The 21,275-nt window shown below is 44.7% G+C and overlaps 2 protein-coding genes across 4 annotated transcripts in view; both read left to right on the top strand.

The window, feature by feature from the left end:
* Window positions 1-2,503, top strand: part of KIF3B (kinesin family member 3B) — a 44,788-nt gene extending 42,285 nt beyond the window's left edge. Inside the window, exon 9 of the mRNA XM_061630798.1 lies at window positions 351-2,503. Within this exon, the coding sequence (XP_061486782.1) occupies window positions 351-441 (91 nt within the window). The 3' untranslated portion in view covers window positions 442-2,503. The remainder of the gene's footprint in view (window positions 1-350) is intronic.
* Window positions 2,504-6,094: 3,591 nt separating this feature from the next.
* ASXL1 (ASXL transcriptional regulator 1) overlaps window positions 6,095-21,275 on the top strand; it is a 35,870-nt gene continuing 20,689 nt past the window's right edge. Inside the window, exons 1-3 of one of the 3 annotated variants that reach the window (XM_061630797.1) lie at window positions 6,896-6,946; window positions 17,836-18,059; window positions 20,523-20,605. In XM_061630797.1, coding sequence (XP_061486781.1) covers window positions 20,550-20,605 — 56 coding nt within the window. In that variant the 5' untranslated portion in view covers window positions 6,896-6,946; window positions 17,836-18,059; window positions 20,523-20,549. Of the gene's footprint in view, window positions 6,947-7,318; window positions 7,449-17,835; window positions 18,060-20,522; window positions 20,606-21,275 lie in introns of those variants that run through there. The other 2 variants (XM_061630794.1, XM_061630795.1) reach the window with 2 other exon arrangements.

Here is a 21,275-nt window from a genome sequence, read left to right as displayed (position 1 = left end):
AATGGTTTCTGTACAGCAGGTGGTATTTAGCAGAGGTGAACAATTTTCCAAAATGTATTAGCCTTGGAGAAAAGAGGAGAGGCTTGGCATGTCCTCTCCCCTTCTCTAAAAGCAGCATCTGCTTGACTGTCAAGAGAAAACCTTGTCATTTTCTTAAATGGAACAGCCCCATCCATCCGAAAGCCATGTGGTGGGTAACCTTGGTAGCAATAAGCACCTTTTAAAATAGACTATCCCACAAGAAACCAGTGAAGCGGCTTTCTTTGTTTGTCCCCAGCAAAGTCCTTGACGAGTTTTTAGACATTTTGCTCTTTTGTGATCACACGTTCTTCTGGTTTTATGTTTTTCAGGCCTAAAACAGGAAGGAAATCTGGAGGCTCTTCCTCTAGCTCCTCTGGCTCTCATCTCTATCCCCAGTCTCGTGGGCTGGTCCCCAAGTAAAACGAATGCCCCGTCAAGGGCATGGCTCACGTTTTTGCCTTCCAGGAGCTGAGGCAAGTAAGAACCTTCAGAGGGGACTTGGCAGCCGGAGTCCGAAAATGATTCCTTCTGAGACAAAAGAAGATGGCCTCCTGGGCAGCTGAGCTGACCTTTGTCCAGCAGGACAAGTTCCAGGTGGACTTCTGCCCTGCAGGATGGAGTTCACTTTCCTTCTGGCAGTTGGTCTCTAAGGGACTTTAGTTAGGGAATCAGAAATGCATGAGCTACATTAGTATGTGTTAGAAGCAACAAGGAGCATGGTGGGGGGTGTCACCTCACCATGCTGCTATCTTCAGTCCTCCTCCTCTTAGTCTTCTTGCTGCACTTGGCTTACTTGCTCTTAGGGCAATGGGATGGAGGGCAAAGTCATCTCAGCGGAACCAACACTCTGGGGTTTATGATGCTAAAAATCTAGTGAGGTTGAGAAGTGACCGAGGACTGCTTATCTAGCCGTGGCAGATGATCTATTTCCTTTATTTCGGTCAAAAGACTGGCACCTTTGGGAGGTTTCTTTGTGTGGGGTGTGTGTCTTTAAACCATGGAAGAGGCGATAGTGAAATGCACCCCCCAACTCCTTAGTTGTATTTCTTTTTAAAATGCAGACCAAATGAGGGCTTTGAAAACCTGATTTCTCTCCTCTGGATAGAAGCAATAGAAACTTAATGAATCCTTTCTACCTGTTTACAAGGATTGGCAGGAGTTGTTCTAGGCAGAGCACCTAGAGATCTCAGCCATAACCGACAGGACCCAACTTGTCCAAGAGTAAGTCTGTACGACCATTGCCAGCTCCACAGTCGCGTCTTCCCTCCGCTCACTGTCCCAACTTCTAGCGTTGCTCCAGCAGACATCTCTGTTTGGGGCATATTGTGGCTCTTGCTTCATCGTCTTCCACTGCCCGCGTTGGCTTGTGTGACTTCTTGAGGCTGTTCCTGCTCTCCCCTGCAGAAGGACGGAAGTGAAACCGTTTCTCAGCCATGCTTTCCCAGCAGATGGCTTGAGCCCAGAATTGCTGCTCCTCATTTTGTCTAAAATGCAGGATTTTTTCATCTTTTGAGCCCTGATGAGGTTTATGTTTGAGCAGAGTTTGAGGGGAAAGGGACGTGCAACCACTTCCAGTCCTGCTTTAGAGGGAGTCTCTTATTTCTCTCTCCCTCCACACCTTTCAGAGTAAAGCAGGTTGATAAGCAATGTGTGGGGAGCAAGCTGCTGCTGAGCGGGGTGAAAAGGCTGAAGAAAGTGCCACCCCCACCTCACCCCCGTGTATCATTTTGCAGTTTGGTTTGTAAGTTTAAAGTTGATGTATATTGAGAATTCAGTTGTTAATATTTTATTTTTCGGTTACTGTTGACTGTTGTACTGTGAATACTTCTTCCACAAGCTTCCTCTCTGAATCTTTTAACGTGCCCACCCACCCCCTTCCTAGACCCTGCCGCGTGTGCATGTACGTATGTACGAGAACCTGCTTGGTTGTAGGAATATTCTCATGTGTATGGCTTTTGCCTTGTGTCCTTTTATTAAGTGTTCTCTGAGTAACCCTTTCCAGCGTGCACAAACTCCATGGTTTCTGACCCCTTGAGCAAGGGCACTCCAAGCAGCATCTTGCTGGCTTGGTGACTTGGAGGGCCTAGAGCTGCTCAAACAGGCCCTGCTGCTTTGAACTCATGGAGTGCATTTCTGGAACCGGGCCAGTTTGCTGCTTTTCAAAAATACTGTTTCTGTTGAATGGAGGAGCGTGGCCTCTGGGTGAGAGAGGAAGTGTTTGCCTTTGCTTGTTGCATTGGCTGGATGGACCCGGCATTATCTTCCTTTTGTGGTAAGCTGGGCTGTTCTTGACAAAGAGCCTTTTTCTTTGGTTCTTACAGCTTAAAAGAGCTTGTCATTCCCTTCCCTTCCCCCCCACTCCCATCTTCACGTTTTGCCCTGGTGTTTTAATCCCCTTTGCTTTGTTACTTAAGGAAAGGATTGTATGGCTTGGATATTGAGGCGGTGTCGTTGTGAATCCAAATACAGTCATTTAAACAAAGGTACATCTCTGTGCATCTGTGGTCTCTGTCATCCCATTGGGGCTCTGTGGGGGGGGGAAACATTCAGTGCTGAGAACAAAACAATATTTTGGGAGTTGCTTTTTTGTAAGAATGGGCTAGGCAGACTGATGCTTAAAGACTTCTTCATGCTAGCTTGGTGAAACCACTGGGCCAGGAAACAAGGGAGATGGAAGAGAAGGGGGGGGCAATAGCCTCTTAAGTGTTTTATATTCTTATTCACAACTCTTCGCCCCTCTTTCCTGACAAGGGAGTTTCCTCTAAACTGACAAGCCTGCAAAATTATCCTGATATGCTGATGTGTTGGATTTGCCTAGCTCAGCCTTTTCCAACTAGTGGGCCACCAGGTGTTGCTGGACCACAACTCCCATCAGCCTCAGCCAGCATTGCCAATGGTCAGGAAAGATGGGAATTGTGGTCTAACATCATCTGGTGGCCCACTAGTTGGGAAAGGCTGGCCTAGCTTGTCTGGAGTGAAAGATAGTCATTAAGGTGAGGAATTTTTGGCTCTCCAGTTGCTGAACTATAACTCCCATCAGCCCCAGCAAGTATGGCCAGTGGCCAGGGATGATGGGAGTTGTAGTTCAGGGCCAAAGATTACCCACATCTGCATTCAGGCCTAGGAAAGCATGAGTACAACCTTAGGAGCTAACTTGCAATGGCTTTGCCTTCCCTTTGACCTGTATAATTGGATTAGATTTTTCACTCAAGCTTCATTCAGTAAAAGTAGCTCTTTGGGTCAAATGTTCCATGATGCTCAACACATGGCAATTAAAGCAGTGTGTTTAAAACAGATGTGGGGAACCTTTGACCCTCCAGATGTTGCTGAACTACACCTCCCATCAGTGCCAGCAAGCATGGCCAGGGATTATGGGAATTGTAGTCCAGCAACATCTGGAAGGCCAAATGGTCCCCACACCTGTTTTAAACACACTGCTTTAATTGCCATGTGTTGAACATCATGGAATTTTTGGTGAAACTTTTGAATACTGCTCAGAATCTCATGATACACACCCCTTTGTGCCAGCATATAAACTGGTAGGATGAATTCCGAGGCAGACATCATCAATCTTGTGCGCTCCAGATGTTTTGGACTACAGCTTCCATAATTCCCAGCTAGCACAGCAGGGGCTTATAGTTGTCCAAAACATCTGGAGGGTACCAAGTTGGTGAAGGCTGTTGTAGGGAGAGTCTCTCCAGTAATCTGTAGACTCGATCACTAAGATTCAGAAAATCACTAAATAAATCAATGCAAATTTGTCTCCTGTCTGTGATATCTGACAATTTAACTGTGGCTTCAAAGGAAGCCACAAATCTCAGTGCTGTCCTTCCAGAGCAGACAAACAAAGCTAATGCAAGAGCTGTGATCCTATGCTTGCATAATGCTGGTCAGCTGGGTAGGTGCTCAGCACCTTTGAACTATACGTTGATGAGCAGCTCCAGAAGGTTGGGGTGGTGTTGATTTGTCTGTCCTGATTTGACACCACAAGTCCAATCCACTGGGTATGACTTCTGCACGATCCCCCTTGAAATGAATAGCAGTGCAGGAGTACAGTAGTGCACAGCCCTCCCATTCATTTCTATGGGTCTCTCACTGGAGCTATACCCAGCAGAATGAACACGTTGGGCCCAACTATCTTCTGAGAGATTTCCCAGGCTTTGGGACAACCTTGTCAATAGTTCTTTTCTGTCCATAGATTTTTGCAGCTTGTATCTGTTATCATCTCTCTTGTCTAGGAATGTAAAAGTGCTCCTGAAAACGTGTAATAAAATCAATTGGACTTATTGTATGTAAAATAATAATAAAGCCTCTTCCTTCCCTTCCCCTTTGTTCTTAGTTACAACTTTACAGATGATGTTTCACATTCACAGCTTTTCTTTCTTTTGAAAAAGGTGTTTATACATTGATGGGAGACACAGAAAACTAGTAAAATCCTAACTCTTGGCGTCTCTTAAGCCCTTGATGGCATACTGGTTGAGTTCCTGTTGATCCATTTTCCACTTGGCTTTTAACTAGCATGACAAATGCATGCTAAAGTCCTGTCAGGCTTTAAGGAAAGAGGTATAGAATGAACAATTCCAAATCTTTTCCTGCCCCTCTCCTCTGCTTCCTCACTTCCCATGTTATTGCGGCCATGATCTCAGACTGAGCAGGGCCTGGCCCGCTTTTCACACTCACCTCCATCCTTCTTCCACCAAGCTCACTGTTTGGGGTTAGGCAAAAGAAGAGGTGACGCTCTGTATTGCCTCTTTCTGCCTTTGCAATCCTAGTTCCTGGACCTATTTTGATGAAGTGGTCAAAGTGTCAAACATTTTCTCTTTCCCACAACCGCTTTTACTGTGAGTATTTTAAGAAAAGTCTGCATGGGCATTTGCCAGGGATGCAGAAGTTGCATCCTGGACTTTAGATTGAACTAGATGACCACCAAGATCCCTCTGACTGTGATAACCCTGAGAGGGCTCAAGAAGATGAGGAGGCATATTCCTCAATTCTATGTAGGTTTCTGCCCTGGCTGCGTATGGACAAGCTTCCCCCCACCCCTGCTGCCATGAGATTGCCCTCAAGTGTAGCACATGCCTTCCCCAAAGGAAGTCATTTGCCTATATGAGGGGCAATTACAGGTATTTACTTTATCTGGAAAAATCTGTAAACCATTTAATTGCAAAACTAAGTAGTGTACATAATAGTTACTGATAAAACAACTAAAATCATATAATCAACAAATCAAGCATACATAAAATAATTATCAGTGCAACAGATAAAATCAGTAAAATGTTTTTTAAAACAATCTATTCAGTAGTGTTATTCAGTGGTGCCAAATACATGATTTTCTTGCAAAGGCCCAGATCAGGGAACAGGCTCTTCAATGCTACTGCTTTTGAACAAATAATTTTGGCTGTGACAGAATCTGAGTTGCCCCCCCTTTTTTCATGTTTTCTTTTACTGCTTTAAATACAAATTATTAAAACATGTATTACACTTTCTTTCGTATCCGTTGCAAAAATGAATTGACTGTTTTGTGGCTATTAACTACCGGAGGGCTTAACCGAAATGTAACTCGCCCTACGTCTCCCTTCTAGCCCAGCGCAGGAAGCAGGGCTGGCTTTTGCTTTGCCACTCAGCATTATTTCACAGCGGCAGCAGGCGAGAGGAGGAGGGACGAGGTTGTGGCTGGGTGCTGGTGTGGCGGGTCTCATCCTCCACCACGCGCTGCTTCCTCTCCCGAAGTTTCGCTGCCCCCCTCGCAAAAATAAAGCCCTCCGAGCAGCATCAGCACAGAAAGCGGCGCCGGCCACATCCAGTCACTGCGTGCCGGCGGTCCGCGGGGAGCCCGGGTGGCGGGTATGGGGGTAGATGAAGAGGATTACCCCTAGGACAACGGTATTGTGGTGACATGTTGGGCCGGCCCGTGGGCCTCTCCCGCTCTCCGCCGCTTTTAACGGGCCTAAGCCGGTTTAGGCGTCCACACGAGCGTTCGCCGCCACCTCTCCCCACAGGCCACGGAAGGACCCGGATGTCTACCTCCCGCCCTCACTTTGCGGCGCCACCCATCATGCACCGCGACAGCCGCCTCTCAGCAACCCCAAGCGCTGGAGTGGAGGGAGCCTTTCTCTCTGTGGGCGGGAGAGGCGTTATTTTCCCCGTCCCGGCGCATTCTGGGACGCGTAGCTCCAGCCCTCGCCTCACACGCCCGGCTCTTGCCCGTCTCCCTCCACACACACACACACACACAGGCTCGGAGCGTTTCCCGCCCATTTGTTCCCCCTCCTAAGGGGACTACAGCTCCCGTCATCCTCAGCGGTTTGTTTTCCCTTCGCACCTCTCCGAGCGAGCCCTTTCCCCCTCCGTCCCCTCCCCCGCCGCGCCTCTGGGCTGTCAGGTTCTGAGAGGCCTGTCCCTCCGCGGCCACCGTTCAGACCTAGAGTGCCTCCGTCACTACCTCTTCTCTAGCTCTGTCCATCCGGCCGGCCCCCCTTCTCCTCCTTTTTCCTTTCCCGCCCACCCTTTCGAAGACCTTTGACCTCTCCCCTCCGTTGTTATGTCGGGACTGAGCCGCCGCCGCTGCTGCTGCTGCCGCCGCAGTAGCATCCGTTAGCGCGCGCGGCCTTTTCGGTCTCGCCTCTCTCTCTTCCCCTCCCCCTCTTACTTTGCCTCCTCCTCCCCCCCCGATTCGCCTCAGCCTCCTCGCTAGTGTGCGCGCCCGCCCCTCCCCCAACGCAACCGCGCCTGAGTAACGGTCGGCCGCGCGCGCCCGCCCTGCCTTCTCCGCCCGCCCTCCTCCGCGCGCGCCTCCGTGCCGTGACCGCCCCTCCCCCACCCGTAGCTGCCGTCACCGCCGAGCTTGTTTTCTTCTCAGAGGAAGATGAAGGAGATGAAGCAAAGGAGGAAGAAGGAGCGCACGTGGGCTGAGGCCGCCCGCCTGGTGAGGGGGGTGGAGTTGACTGGAAAGCCCCTCATGTATGTGGGGGTGGGGGTGGGGGATGCTGGCCCTTCCTTATCAATAAGTGGGCTTTGTTTTCATTGACCTTTGTTTTTTTAATGGTTTTTACTGTATGACGGTTTTTTTATTTGTTGTGAATCGCTATGAATTTATTTTAATGAAATGTCGGTATACAAATACAGTGATAAATAAATGAGCCCATGTTAAGAGGGTAGGTAAGTGCGGTAGGGTCTGCCCCTTTCCTCCCTGCATCAGCTCCTATAGTGCGGAGCAGCTGCGCGGGAGGGGACAGATAGGGAGGAAGGAGGTGCTTCCGGCATAGAAACCAGTTTTTGTCAGTTAATGTAAAGGGGTCTTAGTAAAGGCCCTCCTAGGTGGAAAATGGGGAGGACCTGTGCGAACACAACTCCCCATAAAACAACCCCAGGTGGCTTATGTGGGGAGTCACAGACGTGCTCCCACCGGGATGAGCCTGGAAGTGAGGGTAAGGCGATGGGGCAAGGATAAAACTTGGAATTTCTAGGCTCAGACATTTGGGGGCCAGCTAATGTCAGACTTTTAGGCCCTGAAGAGACTATATAGAGGAGTGGGAAAACCTGTGCCCCTCCAGATGATGCTGGACTACCACGCCCATCATCTGAGGCCATTTACCATGCTGGCTGGGGCTCATGGGAGCTGAAGCCTGACAACATCTGGAAGGCCACAAGATCCCCCACCTCTGATACAGAGCTTCACTTATAAGAACATAAGAAGAGCCTGGCTGCTGGATCAGGCCAAAGACCTATCTGTTCTCACAGTGGTCAACCAGCTGCCTATAGGAAGCCAACAAGCAGGACCTGAGCACAAGAGCATCTCCCCCCCCCCCGCTTTGATTGCTAGCAACTGGTAGTCAAAGGCATAGCACCTCAGAGCATGGAGGTGGAACATAGCCATCATGGGTAGTAGGCATTGATAGCCTTATTTGCCATGAATGGCTAATTATCTTTTAAAGCTATCCAAGTTGGTGGCCATCGCTACATCTTATTTAACTATGCTGTGTGAAGAAATAATTTATTTTATTTGTCTTGAATCCTCCAACATTCAGCTTCATTGGGTATCCATCAGTTGTAGTGTGATGAGAGAAGGAGCAAAACATTTCTCTATCCGCTTTCTCCACACTGTGCATCATTTTATGCACTTCTGTCATGTCTCGCTTTACTTGCTTTTTGTCTCAACTAAAAAGCCTGCAAAGTTGTAACCTTTCATCCTAAAGGAGTTGCTCCAGACTCCTGATCATTTTCATTGCCCTTTTCTGAACCTTTTCCAGCTACACAATATCCTTTTTAAGGTGAGATGACCATTGCTGTATACAATATTCCAAGTGTAGTCACATCTCAGAGATGCTAGCATCACATTTCTGTGAGCCAGGGACTTGCTTAGTTGTTGCTCAGTCTCGCAGCTTCTGCAGTACATCAGCTTTCCAAGGAGCAGAGCTTGGAAAAGTTACTTTTTTGAACTACAGCTCCCATCAGCCCAATCCAGTGGCCGTGCTGGCTGGGGCTGATGGGAGCTGTAGTTCAAAAAAGTAACTTCTGGGCCTCCATCTCCCATGGAGGCTGTGCTAATGATGCACTAGTTCTTCCACAATAAAGACTGCTTCTTTGAACAAGTAGTCGTTTCACTATCCACAGAATAGGGAGAAATATAATAATAATACCCAGAGGAGTAGTTGTATTAAAGCATAATCCTAACCATGTCTACTCAGAAGTAAGCCCTCTTGAATTCAGCGGGGCTTACTTGCAGGTAAAGTTGGGTTAGGATTGCAGCCTTAGCCTCTTGCAGCAAAAACAAGTGGCACCTTAAAGCCAAATTTATTATGACATAAGCTTTTTGTGGATACTTGATGAAGTGGACTTGAATCCACAAAAGCATATGCTGTAATAAAATTGTTTGCCTTTAAGGTGCCACAAGACTCTTTGATTGTTTTTACAATAATATTCTTAACATATTAATGATGCTTTTGAGTGTTCAAAATATTCAAATATCTTATCATGTTGTAATTCTTGCAGCAGACCTATAAGGTAGTACTGAGGCTGAGAGAGACATGCTTGGTTGAGGCCATCTTGAAAGTTCAGTGCAGATGTGAGATTCAAACCTGGAACTTGTTTTTTTGTAGCTTGGTCTCTTAGCCGCTACAGTACACCAGCTTTCTAAGAAGGACCCTATAGTGGGAAGAGAGAAAGCTTTCAGGAAATAATGAGGCATTAGTCTGGAATTCCATTTTGTGTATTGAGAAATTCCTTAGTGCAGCCAAGACCTGTAGTTTATTCCTTCTCCACAGAGCAGTACCTCAGGGTGAAAGTAATTTGAGAACTTTCCCATTTATACTTACTTCGTAGGACTTGAAATCAGTTATACAGAAATTGTCTACAGCTTAGGATATGGCTGTACAGTTTTTTCCACACCAGAGCCAAGGAGGATGTGGTAGAAGGAAGTTATCTGAAGAGAGAGGTTCAGAGTGTGAAAATGAATGTCCAAACTGAGAGCCAGCTACCTCCGTTTTTCTAATAAATATTTTTTTCTCTGTGAGTGAAGAGTAATCCACTGTTTAACTTCATGTTGGCATAAGCATGTGAGATATCTGTTGCAAAGAACACATTGCTTTCCTGTATGTTCTTATGGGAATAGACAAAGAGTGCATTGAGAGAATGGAAAGGGACGCATATTCCAAACAGGGATGGTTGGGACTTTTTGCACCATAATATGGAGGCACACCACACAGTTAGTACATTCTGTTTTTATTTATTAAATTTATACCCCACCCTTCCTCCCAGAAGGAGTCTAGGGCAGCAAACAAAAAGCACTTTAAAACAAATTAAAACATTATATATTGGCTTGCTGGGCAGAACAAAATGAAAGAGTGCTTGGTGTTTCCAAAGATGGATGTTATTTCTTACTTTCTCAGGCCACTATGGTATATAAGTGATTGAAAGAGGAGCTAGAGTTCCATTACCATGTTCATCTAGCTCTCTATGGGCAGGAGCACTTCACGGTGAGGAGAAGTATTTTCTAAAAGTTGCTAGATCCTCTCCCACAATATGTGGTAAAGAGAGAAGTTTCTCCTCTGCAAAATTGGAGAATGGAGGCATAACTGAGGAATCCCTTAGAGCTGATCGATAACTTTTTTTTACTAGAACAGGCCTGTGACAGTGTGTGTACACACAGGTTCACATCTTCAGACTGACCAGGATACATCTGTTTCCTCGTTTTAAACCTCCCAGCAAAGGAAAAGGAATTTTCTATGCTGCTGTCATTCCCATATAGGATTCCCAGCTCCTGTCCCAATGAGAGGTTGGTGTAACTTCTGAGGCAGCAGATGCCATGTAGGGATTGTCTCTCCTGCTCAGGATGTCCTCCCATTGGCTGAAGCAAAGAGGGTTCTAATTTTGTTTCATAGATGGTGGGGATGAAAATGAAAGAATAGGCCACATGAGCATTGGGTCATTCTTATGTAATGTCCCTGTGTTAATGCAGCAGGATACTATGTCTGGGTGGAAGCTGGGACTCGTCCTTACTGCAGCCAGATTGCACTTTCCCCCATTATGAGAAGAAATACTGTGAGAATAGTTGAAATTTTCTCTTGCTGTCTTCTGTCATAAGCCTGATATTAAAATAGACTACTTGGTTAACATAAGAACATAAGAAGAGCCTGCTGGATCAGGCCAGTGGCCCATCTAGTCCAGCATCCTGTTCTCACAGTGGCCAACCAGGTGCCTGGCGGAAGCCCGCAAGCAGGACCCGAGTGCAAGAACACTCTCCCCTCCTGAGGCTTCCGGCAACTGGTTTTCAGAAGCATGCTGCCTCTGACTAGGGTGGCAGAGCACAGCCATCATGGCTAGTAGCCATTGATAGCCCTGTCCTCCATGAATTTGTCTAATCTTCTTTTAAAGCCATCCAAGCTGGTGGCCATTACTGCATCTTGTGGGAGCAAATTCCATAGTTTAACTATGCGCTGAGTAAAGAAGTACTTTTGTCTGTCCTGAATCTTCCAACATTCAGCTTCTTTGAATGTCCACGAGTTCTAGTATTATGAGAGAGGGAGAAGAACTTTTCTCTATCCACTTTCTCAATGCCATGCATAATTTTATACACTTCTATCATGTCTCCTCTGACCCGCCTTTTCTCTAAACTAAAAAGCCCCAAATGCTGCAACCTTTCCTCGTAAGGGAGTCGCTCCATCCCCTTGATCATTCTGGTTGCCCTCTTCTGAACCTTTTCCAACTCTAGAATATCCTTTTTGAGATGAGGCGACCAGAACTGTACACAGTATTCCAAATGCGGCCGCACCATAGATTTATACAACGGCATGATGATATCGGCTGTTTTATTTTCAATACCTTTCCTAATTATTGCTAGCATGGAATTTGCCTTTTTCACAGCTGCCGCACACTGGGTCGACATTTTCATCGTGCTGTCCACTACAACCCCGAGGTCTCTCTCCTGGTCGGTCACCGCCAGTTCAGACCCCATGAGCGTATATGTGAAATTAAGATTGTTTGCTCCAATATGCATAATTTTACACTTGTTTATATTGAATTGCATTTGCCATTTTTCTGCCCATTCACTCAGTTTGGAGAGGTCTTTTTGGAGCTCTTCGCAATCCCTTTTTGTTTTAACAACCCTGAACAATTTAGTGTCGTCAGCAAACTTGGCCACTTCACTGCTCACTCCTAATTCTAGGTCATTAATGAACAAGTTGAAAAGTACAGGTCCCAATACCGATCCTTGAGGGACTCCACTTTCTACAGCCCTCCATTGGGAGAACTGTCCGTTTATTCCTACTCTCTGCTTTCTGCTTCTTAACCAATTCCTTATCCACAAGAGGACCTCTCCTCTTATTCCATGACTGCTAAGCTTCCTCAGAAGCCTTTGGTGAGGTACCTTGTCAAACGCTTTTTGAAAGTCTAAGTACACTATGTCCACTGGATCACCTCTATCTATATGCTTGTTGACACTCTCAAAGAATTCTAATAGGTTACTGAGACAGGACTTTCCCTTGCAGAAGCCATGCTGGCTCTGCTTCAGCAAGGCTTGTTCTTCTATGTGCTTAGTTAATCTAGCTTTAATAATATTTTCTACCAGTTTTCCAGGGACAGAAGTTAAGCTAACTGGCCTGTAATTTCCGGGATCCCCTCTGGATCCCTTTTTGAAGATTGGCGTTACATTTGCCACTTTCCAGTCCTCAGGCATGGAGGAGGACCCAAGGGACAAGTTACATATTTTAGTTAGCAGATCAGCAATTTCACCTTTGAGTTCTTTGAGAACTCTCGGGTGGATGCCATCTGGGCCCGGTGATTTGTCAGTTTTTATATTGTCCATTAAGCTTAGAACTTCCTCTCTCGTTACCACTATTTGTCTTAGTTCCTCAGAATCCCTTCCTGCAAATGTTAGTTCAGGTTCAGGGATCTGCCCTATATCTTCCACTGTGAAGACAGATGCAAATAATTTATTTAGCTTCTCTGCAATCTCCTTATCGTTCTTTAGTACACCTTTGACTCCCTTATCATCCAAGGGTCCAATTGTCTCCCTAGATGGTCTCCTGCTTTGAATGTATTTATAGAATTTTTTGTTGTTGGTTTTTATGTTCTTAGCAATGTGCTCCTCAAATTCTTTTTTCGCAACCCTTATTGTCTTCTTGCATTTCTTTTGCCAGAGTTTGTGTTCTTTTTTTATTTTCTTCATTCAGGCAAGACTTCCATTTTCTGAAGGAAGACTTTTTGCCTCTAAGAGCTTCCTTGACTTTGCTCGTTAACCATGCTGGCATCTTCTTGGCCCTGGCGGTCCCTTTTCTGATCTGCGGTATGCACTCCAGTTGAGCTTCTAATATAGTGTTTTTAAACAACTTCCAAGCATTTTCGAGTGATGTGACCCTCTGGACTTTGTTTTTCAGCTTTCTTTTTACCAATCCCCTCATTTTTGTGAAGTTTCCTCTTTTGAAGTCAAATGTGACCGTGTTGGATTTTCTTGGCAATTGGCCAGTTACATGTATGTTTAATTTAATAGCACTGTGGTCACTGCTCCCAATCGGTTCAACAACACTTACATCTCGCACCAGGTCCCGGTCCCCACTGAGGATTAAGTCCAGGGTTGCCGTCCCTCTGGTCGGTTCCATGACCAACTGGTCTAGGGAATAGTCATTTAGAATATCTAGAAACTTTGCTTCTTTGTCATGACTGGAACACATATGCAGCCAGTCTATGTCCGGGTAGTTGAAGTCACCCATTACTACCACATTTCCTAGTTTGGATGCTTCCTCAATTTCATATCTCATCTCAAGGTCTCCCTGAGCATTTTGATCAGGGGGACGATAGATCGTTCCCAGTATTAAGTCCCTCCTGGGGCACGGTATCACCACCCACAACGATTCTGTGGAGGAGTCTGCCTCTTTTGGGGTTTCGAGCTTGCTGGATTCAATGCCTTCTTTCACGTATAGAGCGACTCCGCCACCAATACGTCCTTCCCTGTCCTTCCGATATAGTTTATATCCAGGGATAACCGTATCCCAGTGGTTTTCTCCATTCCACCAGGTCTCGGTTATGCTCGCTCTATCAATGCTCTTCTCTAAGACCAAGCACTCCAGTTCTCCCATCTTGGTTCGGAGGCTCCTAGCATTAGCGTACAGGCACTTGTAAGCAGTGTCTCTCTTCAAGTGTCTTTGGCACTTGTGGTTAGGCCTGTGGTAATTTTGCTCTTCTGAATTTATATGCTGTGCCCCTGCTCTCACAATGCCTACTTCTAGGCCTACCCCTTTTAAAATTTCATCATTTCTTTGGTTTTTATCCCAGGGGGGAGGTTTATTCCGAACCGGACCTTTCTCAGCTCCTGTCGGGTTTCCCCCCTCAGTCAGTTTAAAAGCTGCTCTGCTACCTTTTTAATTTTAAGTGCCAGCAGTCTGGTTCCATTCTGGTTCAAGTGGAGCCCGTCCCTTTTGTACAGGCCCGGCTTGTCCCAAAATGTTCCCCAGTGCCTAACAAATCCAAACCCTTCCACCCGACACCATTGTCTCATCCACGCATTGAGACTGCGAAGCTGGGCCTGTCTGGCTGGTCCTGCGCGTGGAACCGGTAGCATTTCAGAGAAAGCCACCTTGGAGGTCCTGGCTTTCAGCATCCTACCTAGCAACCTAAATTTTGCTTCCAGGACCTCACGGCTGCATTTCCCCATGTCGTTGGTGCCAACGTGCACCACGACCACTGACTCCTTCCCAGCACTGTCTACCAAACTATCTAAACAACGGGCGATATCCGCAACCTTCGCACCAGGCAGGCAAAACACCTTGCGGTCCACACGCCCATCACACACCCCACTGTCTGTGTTCCTAATGATCGAATCACCCACTACAAGGATCCCTCCACCCCCTGGAGATATATCCTCGGCACGAGAGGATAGCTGCTCATCCCCCAAGGAATGGGTCCCTTCTAAGGGATCGTTTCCCTCTTCCTCAGCTGGATGCTCTCCTTCCCCGAGACCATCGTTCTCCATGATAGCAGGTTCATATATTATGGTTAGTGGAGGTAATTTTTACTGTCCTCCTTTTATAAGGAAGTAACTTAAACATGGAGGAAGCTGCCTGTCCTCTTTGACACATGAATAGATTTTTCATGGGGTTTTCAAGGCTCACAGGAGTTATTTTCCACAAGAAAGTGACTCTTCAGTTCCGTTTTTTTGTTCATAGTATCAGGCAGGCATGAGGGAGATACAAAGATTGATATTAATGACAGAGAGCGATGAGTGTAGGCCCTTGGAGGCGAATGCACGTGTTTCGATTTGTGGTGGGGAGAAGTAGGCGTTCTCCCTGAAAAAGCTGCCGACACTTAGTAGGTGTTGATTAGATGTCTCAGTATCTATTCTAAAATATCTCCCCTCCAGGTATGGGCAGAATTTCTGGCTTGCTTTCTCAGAGACTTGAGGAATTAATTTTGTGGAGTAGATAGACTAGTAACATTTCACCTCTGAGCAGAGCCATCTTCTTGATGACTTCAATATTATACTGACTTGACTAGATACAGTATGAGCGCTCTTAAGCTGCAGCTGTGTGGACACCTACATGGCCGTAAGCCTCATTGCACATGATGGGCCTGAGACTGTTTTGTATTCTGAAGAATGTTTTTGGAATTTACTTGGTTGTTACAGTTGCAAAATACTTCTCCCTGGCATTCAAATTTTGAAATCTGAAACAGACATGGCCTTTTTTTCTTTTCTTTTGTCTTCACTTTTGGTTCTTTAAAATTCATAAAGCCTTATGCTTCTCTACATTACTACTACTACTACTACTACTACTACTACTACTACTACTACTACTACTAGTAGTAGTAGTAGTAGTATTGAGAAAGAAAGATATGAGGGGGATATGGAGAACTAGAGCATGATTATACCTGTTTGGGGATGAATTCCGCAGCTGGGTGTATGATACCTTTCCACTTCCCTCCCCTACTTCAAATTGGAGAGGAACACTGACATTGCATATGTCATGCTCAGCTTTTTGCAGGCTGGATCATGCAGCTGTCTTCTTTTACTGGTACTTTCAGAGGCTGGGTTCAGGAAGTTATGTTTCTCTTCCACGTAAAAAAAAAGCTGTAGAGTTATACAAATTGTATGCAGCTGTAGTCTGGATAACTGTCTTTTGCATACTATTGACTGAGGATTGAAATTTTTTATTTTTAGCTGGTGGTTTTGTTTCTGAACTCTGTGTGCTTCCTTGACTAGTAAAGGAGTGTGGACTTGTTTAGTTCTGTTCTAGTTTAGTATTTAGTGTAGGAATATTCACATGGTGATATTTTTTCTATCCATACGGGTCTACAAAAATGGCAGTGGCAACTGTAAACTTAATTCTGGAAACTGCTCCCCAATGTAAAGTGAGATACCTTCTTTCATGTGTGATCTGTCCATTGCAGAGAACTCACAGGGAGAGGGGGTCTCATTTTGTGTCAAGCACAAGAGATGGTGGCCCTCCCTCTCAAGTCTGTTGATGTGTGAAGAACTTTAGCGACAGGGACAGAGTGTTCTAGTCTCTTACTTCATACTGTTTTTTGCAGAAGCACCAGTGAGAGTATCTTTGCTGTTTCTGACTTTCCCTGCTGCTTGTTCAAAGTGACTACCTGTTGCTTTATTCTGAGCCTTAGGGAATTCCAGGCATTAGTTGGAAACAGCAAGAGACTCTCAGGCTTCTTCGGACAAATTATATCTGCTAGAGGACTTGAAGGGAGACAGGGAGAATGACAACCAAAGTTTTTGGCAGTTCTGAAGCTCACAGAAACATTTGGACTTCTACTTTTCTGATAAGAATATATTCCTGCCTTTGAAGATCTTGGATGGAAGGAAAAAAGGATCATAAGACCCTAATGTTCAGTGAGTTCTTGTTATTAGTACTAAGCATTGTGATGCAGTGGGGAATGTGTAGGGACTGGACTGGAGAGGCCTGGGTTCAAATTGCAACTCAACCATGGGTGCCTAGCTTTCTTATTCTATAACAGCTACCATCTCTGAGTTGTGTGTGTCACCTGTTAAATAGATTGAAATCTGAGTTGAGCACCAGACCACTAAATATCAGCCAGCAACAAGTGAGGGCAATTATCAGTTTTCTGTGTCACTGATGGTTTTGGATTTCTTGGTGGCTGCTCCATAGTAATAAAGCCCTTCCTTCTGGGTTTTGTTTTTAAGTTTAGCATGTTTCAGAACCAGTCTAAAAGCTTTTGCAGAGAATATTTCAGTGCTGTTATTTTTAAAAGTTGATAACACATTCTGAGCTAAATGGATAGGGCAACATTTAAAATCATCTATGTAAATGAAAATTATTTTAGGATTGTATTTGACAGAGGTACTGATATGACTGAACTAGGAGAATTCAGGTAAGCTGGGTTGTCAGCTTATAGTATTTTGAATTAGAGTCTCTTACTGTTCCTTCTTCAGGTGTAGCAAGTGATAATGAACAGCAAGGCAGGCTCCTTCATTGAGATGCTTCCATCTGCACTTTTACAGGAATGCTAATCTTTGTGGGTCATACACTTTGCTTAGACACCTGGCATATGTTGTTGTTGCTGTTTAACCTTTACTTAAACCAAACAGTGTGCAAAAAGCTTTCAGGTGATACCAGGAGGCCCTCTTGCTCATCTTACCCAGATTTTGTGGCCCTTTTAATGACACAGCAGCTCTCTTTGTGGAGAAGGCTTACTGCTCCTTGGTCTGCATTATTACCTTTCTGTTTCTGATTTGTTGCCGGCTTACCCTCTGGTTGGATTATCTACTTAGGCTTTCTGTCCCCACACCTGGTTGGTGGGTTGCTTCTCAAGCAGACTATAAATCCAATCAAAACAGATCTTTAAGGCTCAGCTTTGTGCATCTCTAAGAATAATTTTTGAAATGTTACCTTCTTAGTGTCCCCTGGCCTGTTAATTCTCCTACTGGGAGGAAGGGTGGGATATAAAATTAATTAATTGATTAACTAACTAACTGGCCAATAAATAAATAAATAATTCTAAGGAAAGTCATTTAAATACAGTTGGAATGATAATCAACACATACCAAGGTCAAGCTGCTAATTTTGGTAGCAAACTAATTGGAGGAGGAGGAGCCTAGGATCCCATGGTGTTTGGGTCAGCATAAATTGAGAGTATCTCCAGCGTTTTGCTCTGTTTTGAAATTCTTGTGCATTGATCAAAGAACTGCTTCTGAATGTTCTTTTGTGGTGATAATAACATGTGCTCTGATAAGGTAACAGGAGGGCTGGTGCCATATTGATATGAGATCTGATATTGAGAAATGAAATCCCATAGAATATTCACTCATATATGCTTTAGTAAAAATTACTTCTAAAATGGTTTTTTCCTTTGCAGGGTTTGACCTTTCAGATGTGAACTGTGCTGTAGTGAACTGCAGGGAGCAATCTGCCAAGCCCTTCTGTTGAGCATTCATATTCAGTAAAGAGTCTTGTGGATTGTTTCCTGTGCTTTTTATGAATGTTGACTGTAGCAGACATCCAGAGAACTTATTCACATGGTTATAGGCATGGTGTGCAGTACTTGTAACATTGCCGAAAGTAGAAATCATTACAGTTTAGGTACAACACATTTTCTTTTTGCAAAAAGTGTGTCGCCTGAAAACATACTTCTCTTTGATGTTTATGTATTCATGCCCCTCCCCCACATTCTCAGGTCCTTATGTTCTGCTTAATCCCATGTGTAACTTTTAGAAAGCTGACTTATGATCCATAGATGTGTGACTGCCAGCTACATTTCTTCCTGGGTTAATGTTCTTAGTGTGATTTGTGTCAAAGGTGTCCAAGTGTCTTGCTCAACCCTTTCATCAGGATGTAGTTTCGTTTTTTCAGTAAGGAAGACTAGCTCTTCTGAAAACCAGGGCTGTGGAGTCTGAGTCGTGGAGTCGGAGTCAGAAGCAATTTTGGGTGGAGTCAGAGTCGGTAGAAATGCAACTCCAGCTTCAAAATAAATTTTGATTGACAAATTTTTTAAAATACAAATTCAAAATGTCAAAGAAGCTTCCCATGAAGTCAGCTGTAGTTGAGCATTTCACCATAACTCAAGATGGAAAACATTTTGTGTGTCATTGTATGACACAGGACCCAGATGAAGACAAATGCTGTGATGCCAAGATCAGCGCATATCCGGGCAGCGCCCTGAAAACTGCCCTGGAGTCTCTCTTTATGCTTTAAGGAGACTGGATCACTTAAGACTGTGTTAGCAGTTGTCTTTGCACAGAATTAGAATGGCTTGCCCCAGTGCCATGTAGCTCAGCACCTTGTTTTAGATCACTTATTCAGATTCTCTGGGAGCTTGCATTACATTTAGCCGTGTACTTCATAGCTTCTAGTTCCTAGTCTGTAGCCAAGCTAAATACATAGTTATTGAGTGTATCAGTTTCTGCAGGTTGCAGGGCTAAAGACTGGCTATAATTTGTTTTTACCTCGCATGGGAAGTGTAGGAAGATTCTTGGTTGCAGCGTGACAGCAGGATGCTTGATTCCAGTTGAGCTTTTCTTTCTTTTCAGAGGTGGGGATCCGCTGATGGTTAGTGACCAATGGTTAGTGTTCCTTTCCAGCAGAGACACCCCATTGATGTTGCTTCACTTCTTCAAATGGGCCTGCAGCCATTACTCCCTGGCATAGCTTTGCAGCAATTCCTTTCTAGATGTTCTCATATGCATGGGTACACGCAACATTTAGAGTTATCAACATGTCATTTTAGTGAGACTGAAAGTTATGGACCTAAAACTATTTATTTCAGCACTCTCTGTTTTCTAAAGTATTGAAAGTCCTGAAGTAAGAGCTGTAGGTTCACACTGTGGAGTGTATTACGATAATATGTGCAGTTAACCTACAGAATATCCAAACAGTCATCTGTTTTCCCATAACCTTGCTTGGATAACATAACAATCTATGTGTATATGGTGTATATAGACCAGTGTAGCATAGTGGTTAGAGTGCTGGACTACAACCTGGAAGACCAGGGTTCGAATCTCTGCACAGCCACGAAGTTCACTGGGTGACCTCAGGCTAATCACTGCCTTTCAGCCTCAGAGGGAGGCAATGCTAAACCACCTCTGAATATCCCTTACCACGAAAACCCTATTCATGGGGTCGCCATAAGTCAAAATTGACTTGAAGGCAGTTCATGCTTTTATTAAGAAGAAAAGTCATCATGTTTGATAAAAACTAGGTCCTTCACTCAGCAGTGGCTGGTTTCAGCATCTTTGAAAGTAGATACTAAGAAAAACCAAATACCTCTCTCAAGAAAAGCTTTACAAGTTGACTCCTGACTCAAATTGAAGGGCTTATATCCTTTAAACTAGGGCTTACTGTTGCTGCTGTCAGAATTGGGGAATTATCCTGCCCATGTCTGAAAATCTTGCCCTCACAGTGTCTTGTGGCTATTAGTCATTGATGTCAATAACTTTTAAAAGATATGGCAAATCAGTAATGTACACCTTCTTACGTTGCATACATGTTAAGAAAAATGAAGGCACCAAAAGAAAAGTGCACCCTTTCATGTCCATGATTCATAGTCCATGGTTGCCTGTTGGGGAGTCAGTTGTTTCAGTAGGAGACATTGACGGTTTCATAGTCTGGATTATTGCACCAAGATAAACCTGTTCCCCCAGTGTACAATCAACCATGGTTTTAGGGCCAGGGTGGATGATTGGGCAAGTAGAGCACATAGGATCCTACAGGGAAGCAATTTATATTGGAGAAAGGTGCAAGGGGGAATAGATAAATGGCCCAGTTCCTCCCCCCACCCCTCATGAGTGCTTTTACAAAAAGGTCTGGGGATACAGTCCCATGGATCTCCCCATTTCTTTTCTAGCTTGGCCTTTAGACAATGAAAGAGTTTGCCAAGCCACTGTTTTCATTTTGAATAGGCATAGGCTTGCACTTGGGCTGTTGTGGCCTGAATATCTGGGAGCATTGTAAAAAGACTTAAGCCAGATTCTTACCCTTTGTTTTCTGTTTGAATATCTTAGGCATGGGTTTTCATACTAAAACCTGGAATATTTCTTATCTTTTCAGGTGCTGGAAAACTACTCTGATGGACCCATGACCCCAAAACAGATTTTGCAGGTCATAGAAACAGAGGGCCTAAAAGAAATGAGGTTGGTAGTGATCTTCCTGTCTAAGTCAAAGTGTGGGGTGGGATGAAGTTGACTTCTTTGTTTCCTCTAAAAACCTGCATTTGTCCTGAAAATGTATCATATGTGGTCCTTTAGCTACAATTGCAAGATTTCCTGGACCACTTGGACAAAGAACTGTGCCCTTGGTTAGAGTTGTGGTGCTTTTATTTAAAATCCTGATTGCCAGCTACAGCCATGCCTTCATTGTGGATGAGGTTATGATTGGAACATGTGTCATTTCAGGGTGTTAGTATGCTGTGCTTAATCCCAAGCAGTGCATAGGCTGAGTTGTGCAAGCATTTAAACAAATTTTCTAACAAAGCAGTTACCACAGTAAGTGTCCCTGTCATGATAAGCTGGTGCATTTGACAAGGCTAAATGCAATGTTTAAAACAGATGGAGTTTGCTATGTCACACTGTTGTGAAATTGTCAGAGAGTTCTTGTAGTTTGGTCAGTCTTACTAGTTTTGTCCATTGGCATATTTGTTAGATTGTATGAACATTGCTCCTTGTGTTCACCATGTGAGCCCTTTTCCAAGGGATTATGGGATAGCATCACACACACCCAGGGGCAAGCAAAGTAAAAACCTGAGTGTCTACATTTATCCGTGTGAATGTTATTGTTGAGTCAAGCTATATATTTACTACAGGA

This window comes from Rhineura floridana, chromosome 6 (genome assembly GCF_030035675.1).
Source record: "Rhineura floridana isolate rRhiFlo1 chromosome 6, rRhiFlo1.hap2, whole genome shotgun sequence".
Taxonomy (NCBI): domain Eukaryota; kingdom Metazoa; phylum Chordata; class Lepidosauria; order Squamata; family Rhineuridae; genus Rhineura; species Rhineura floridana.
This window is presented reverse-complemented; position numbering and strand designations above follow the sequence as displayed.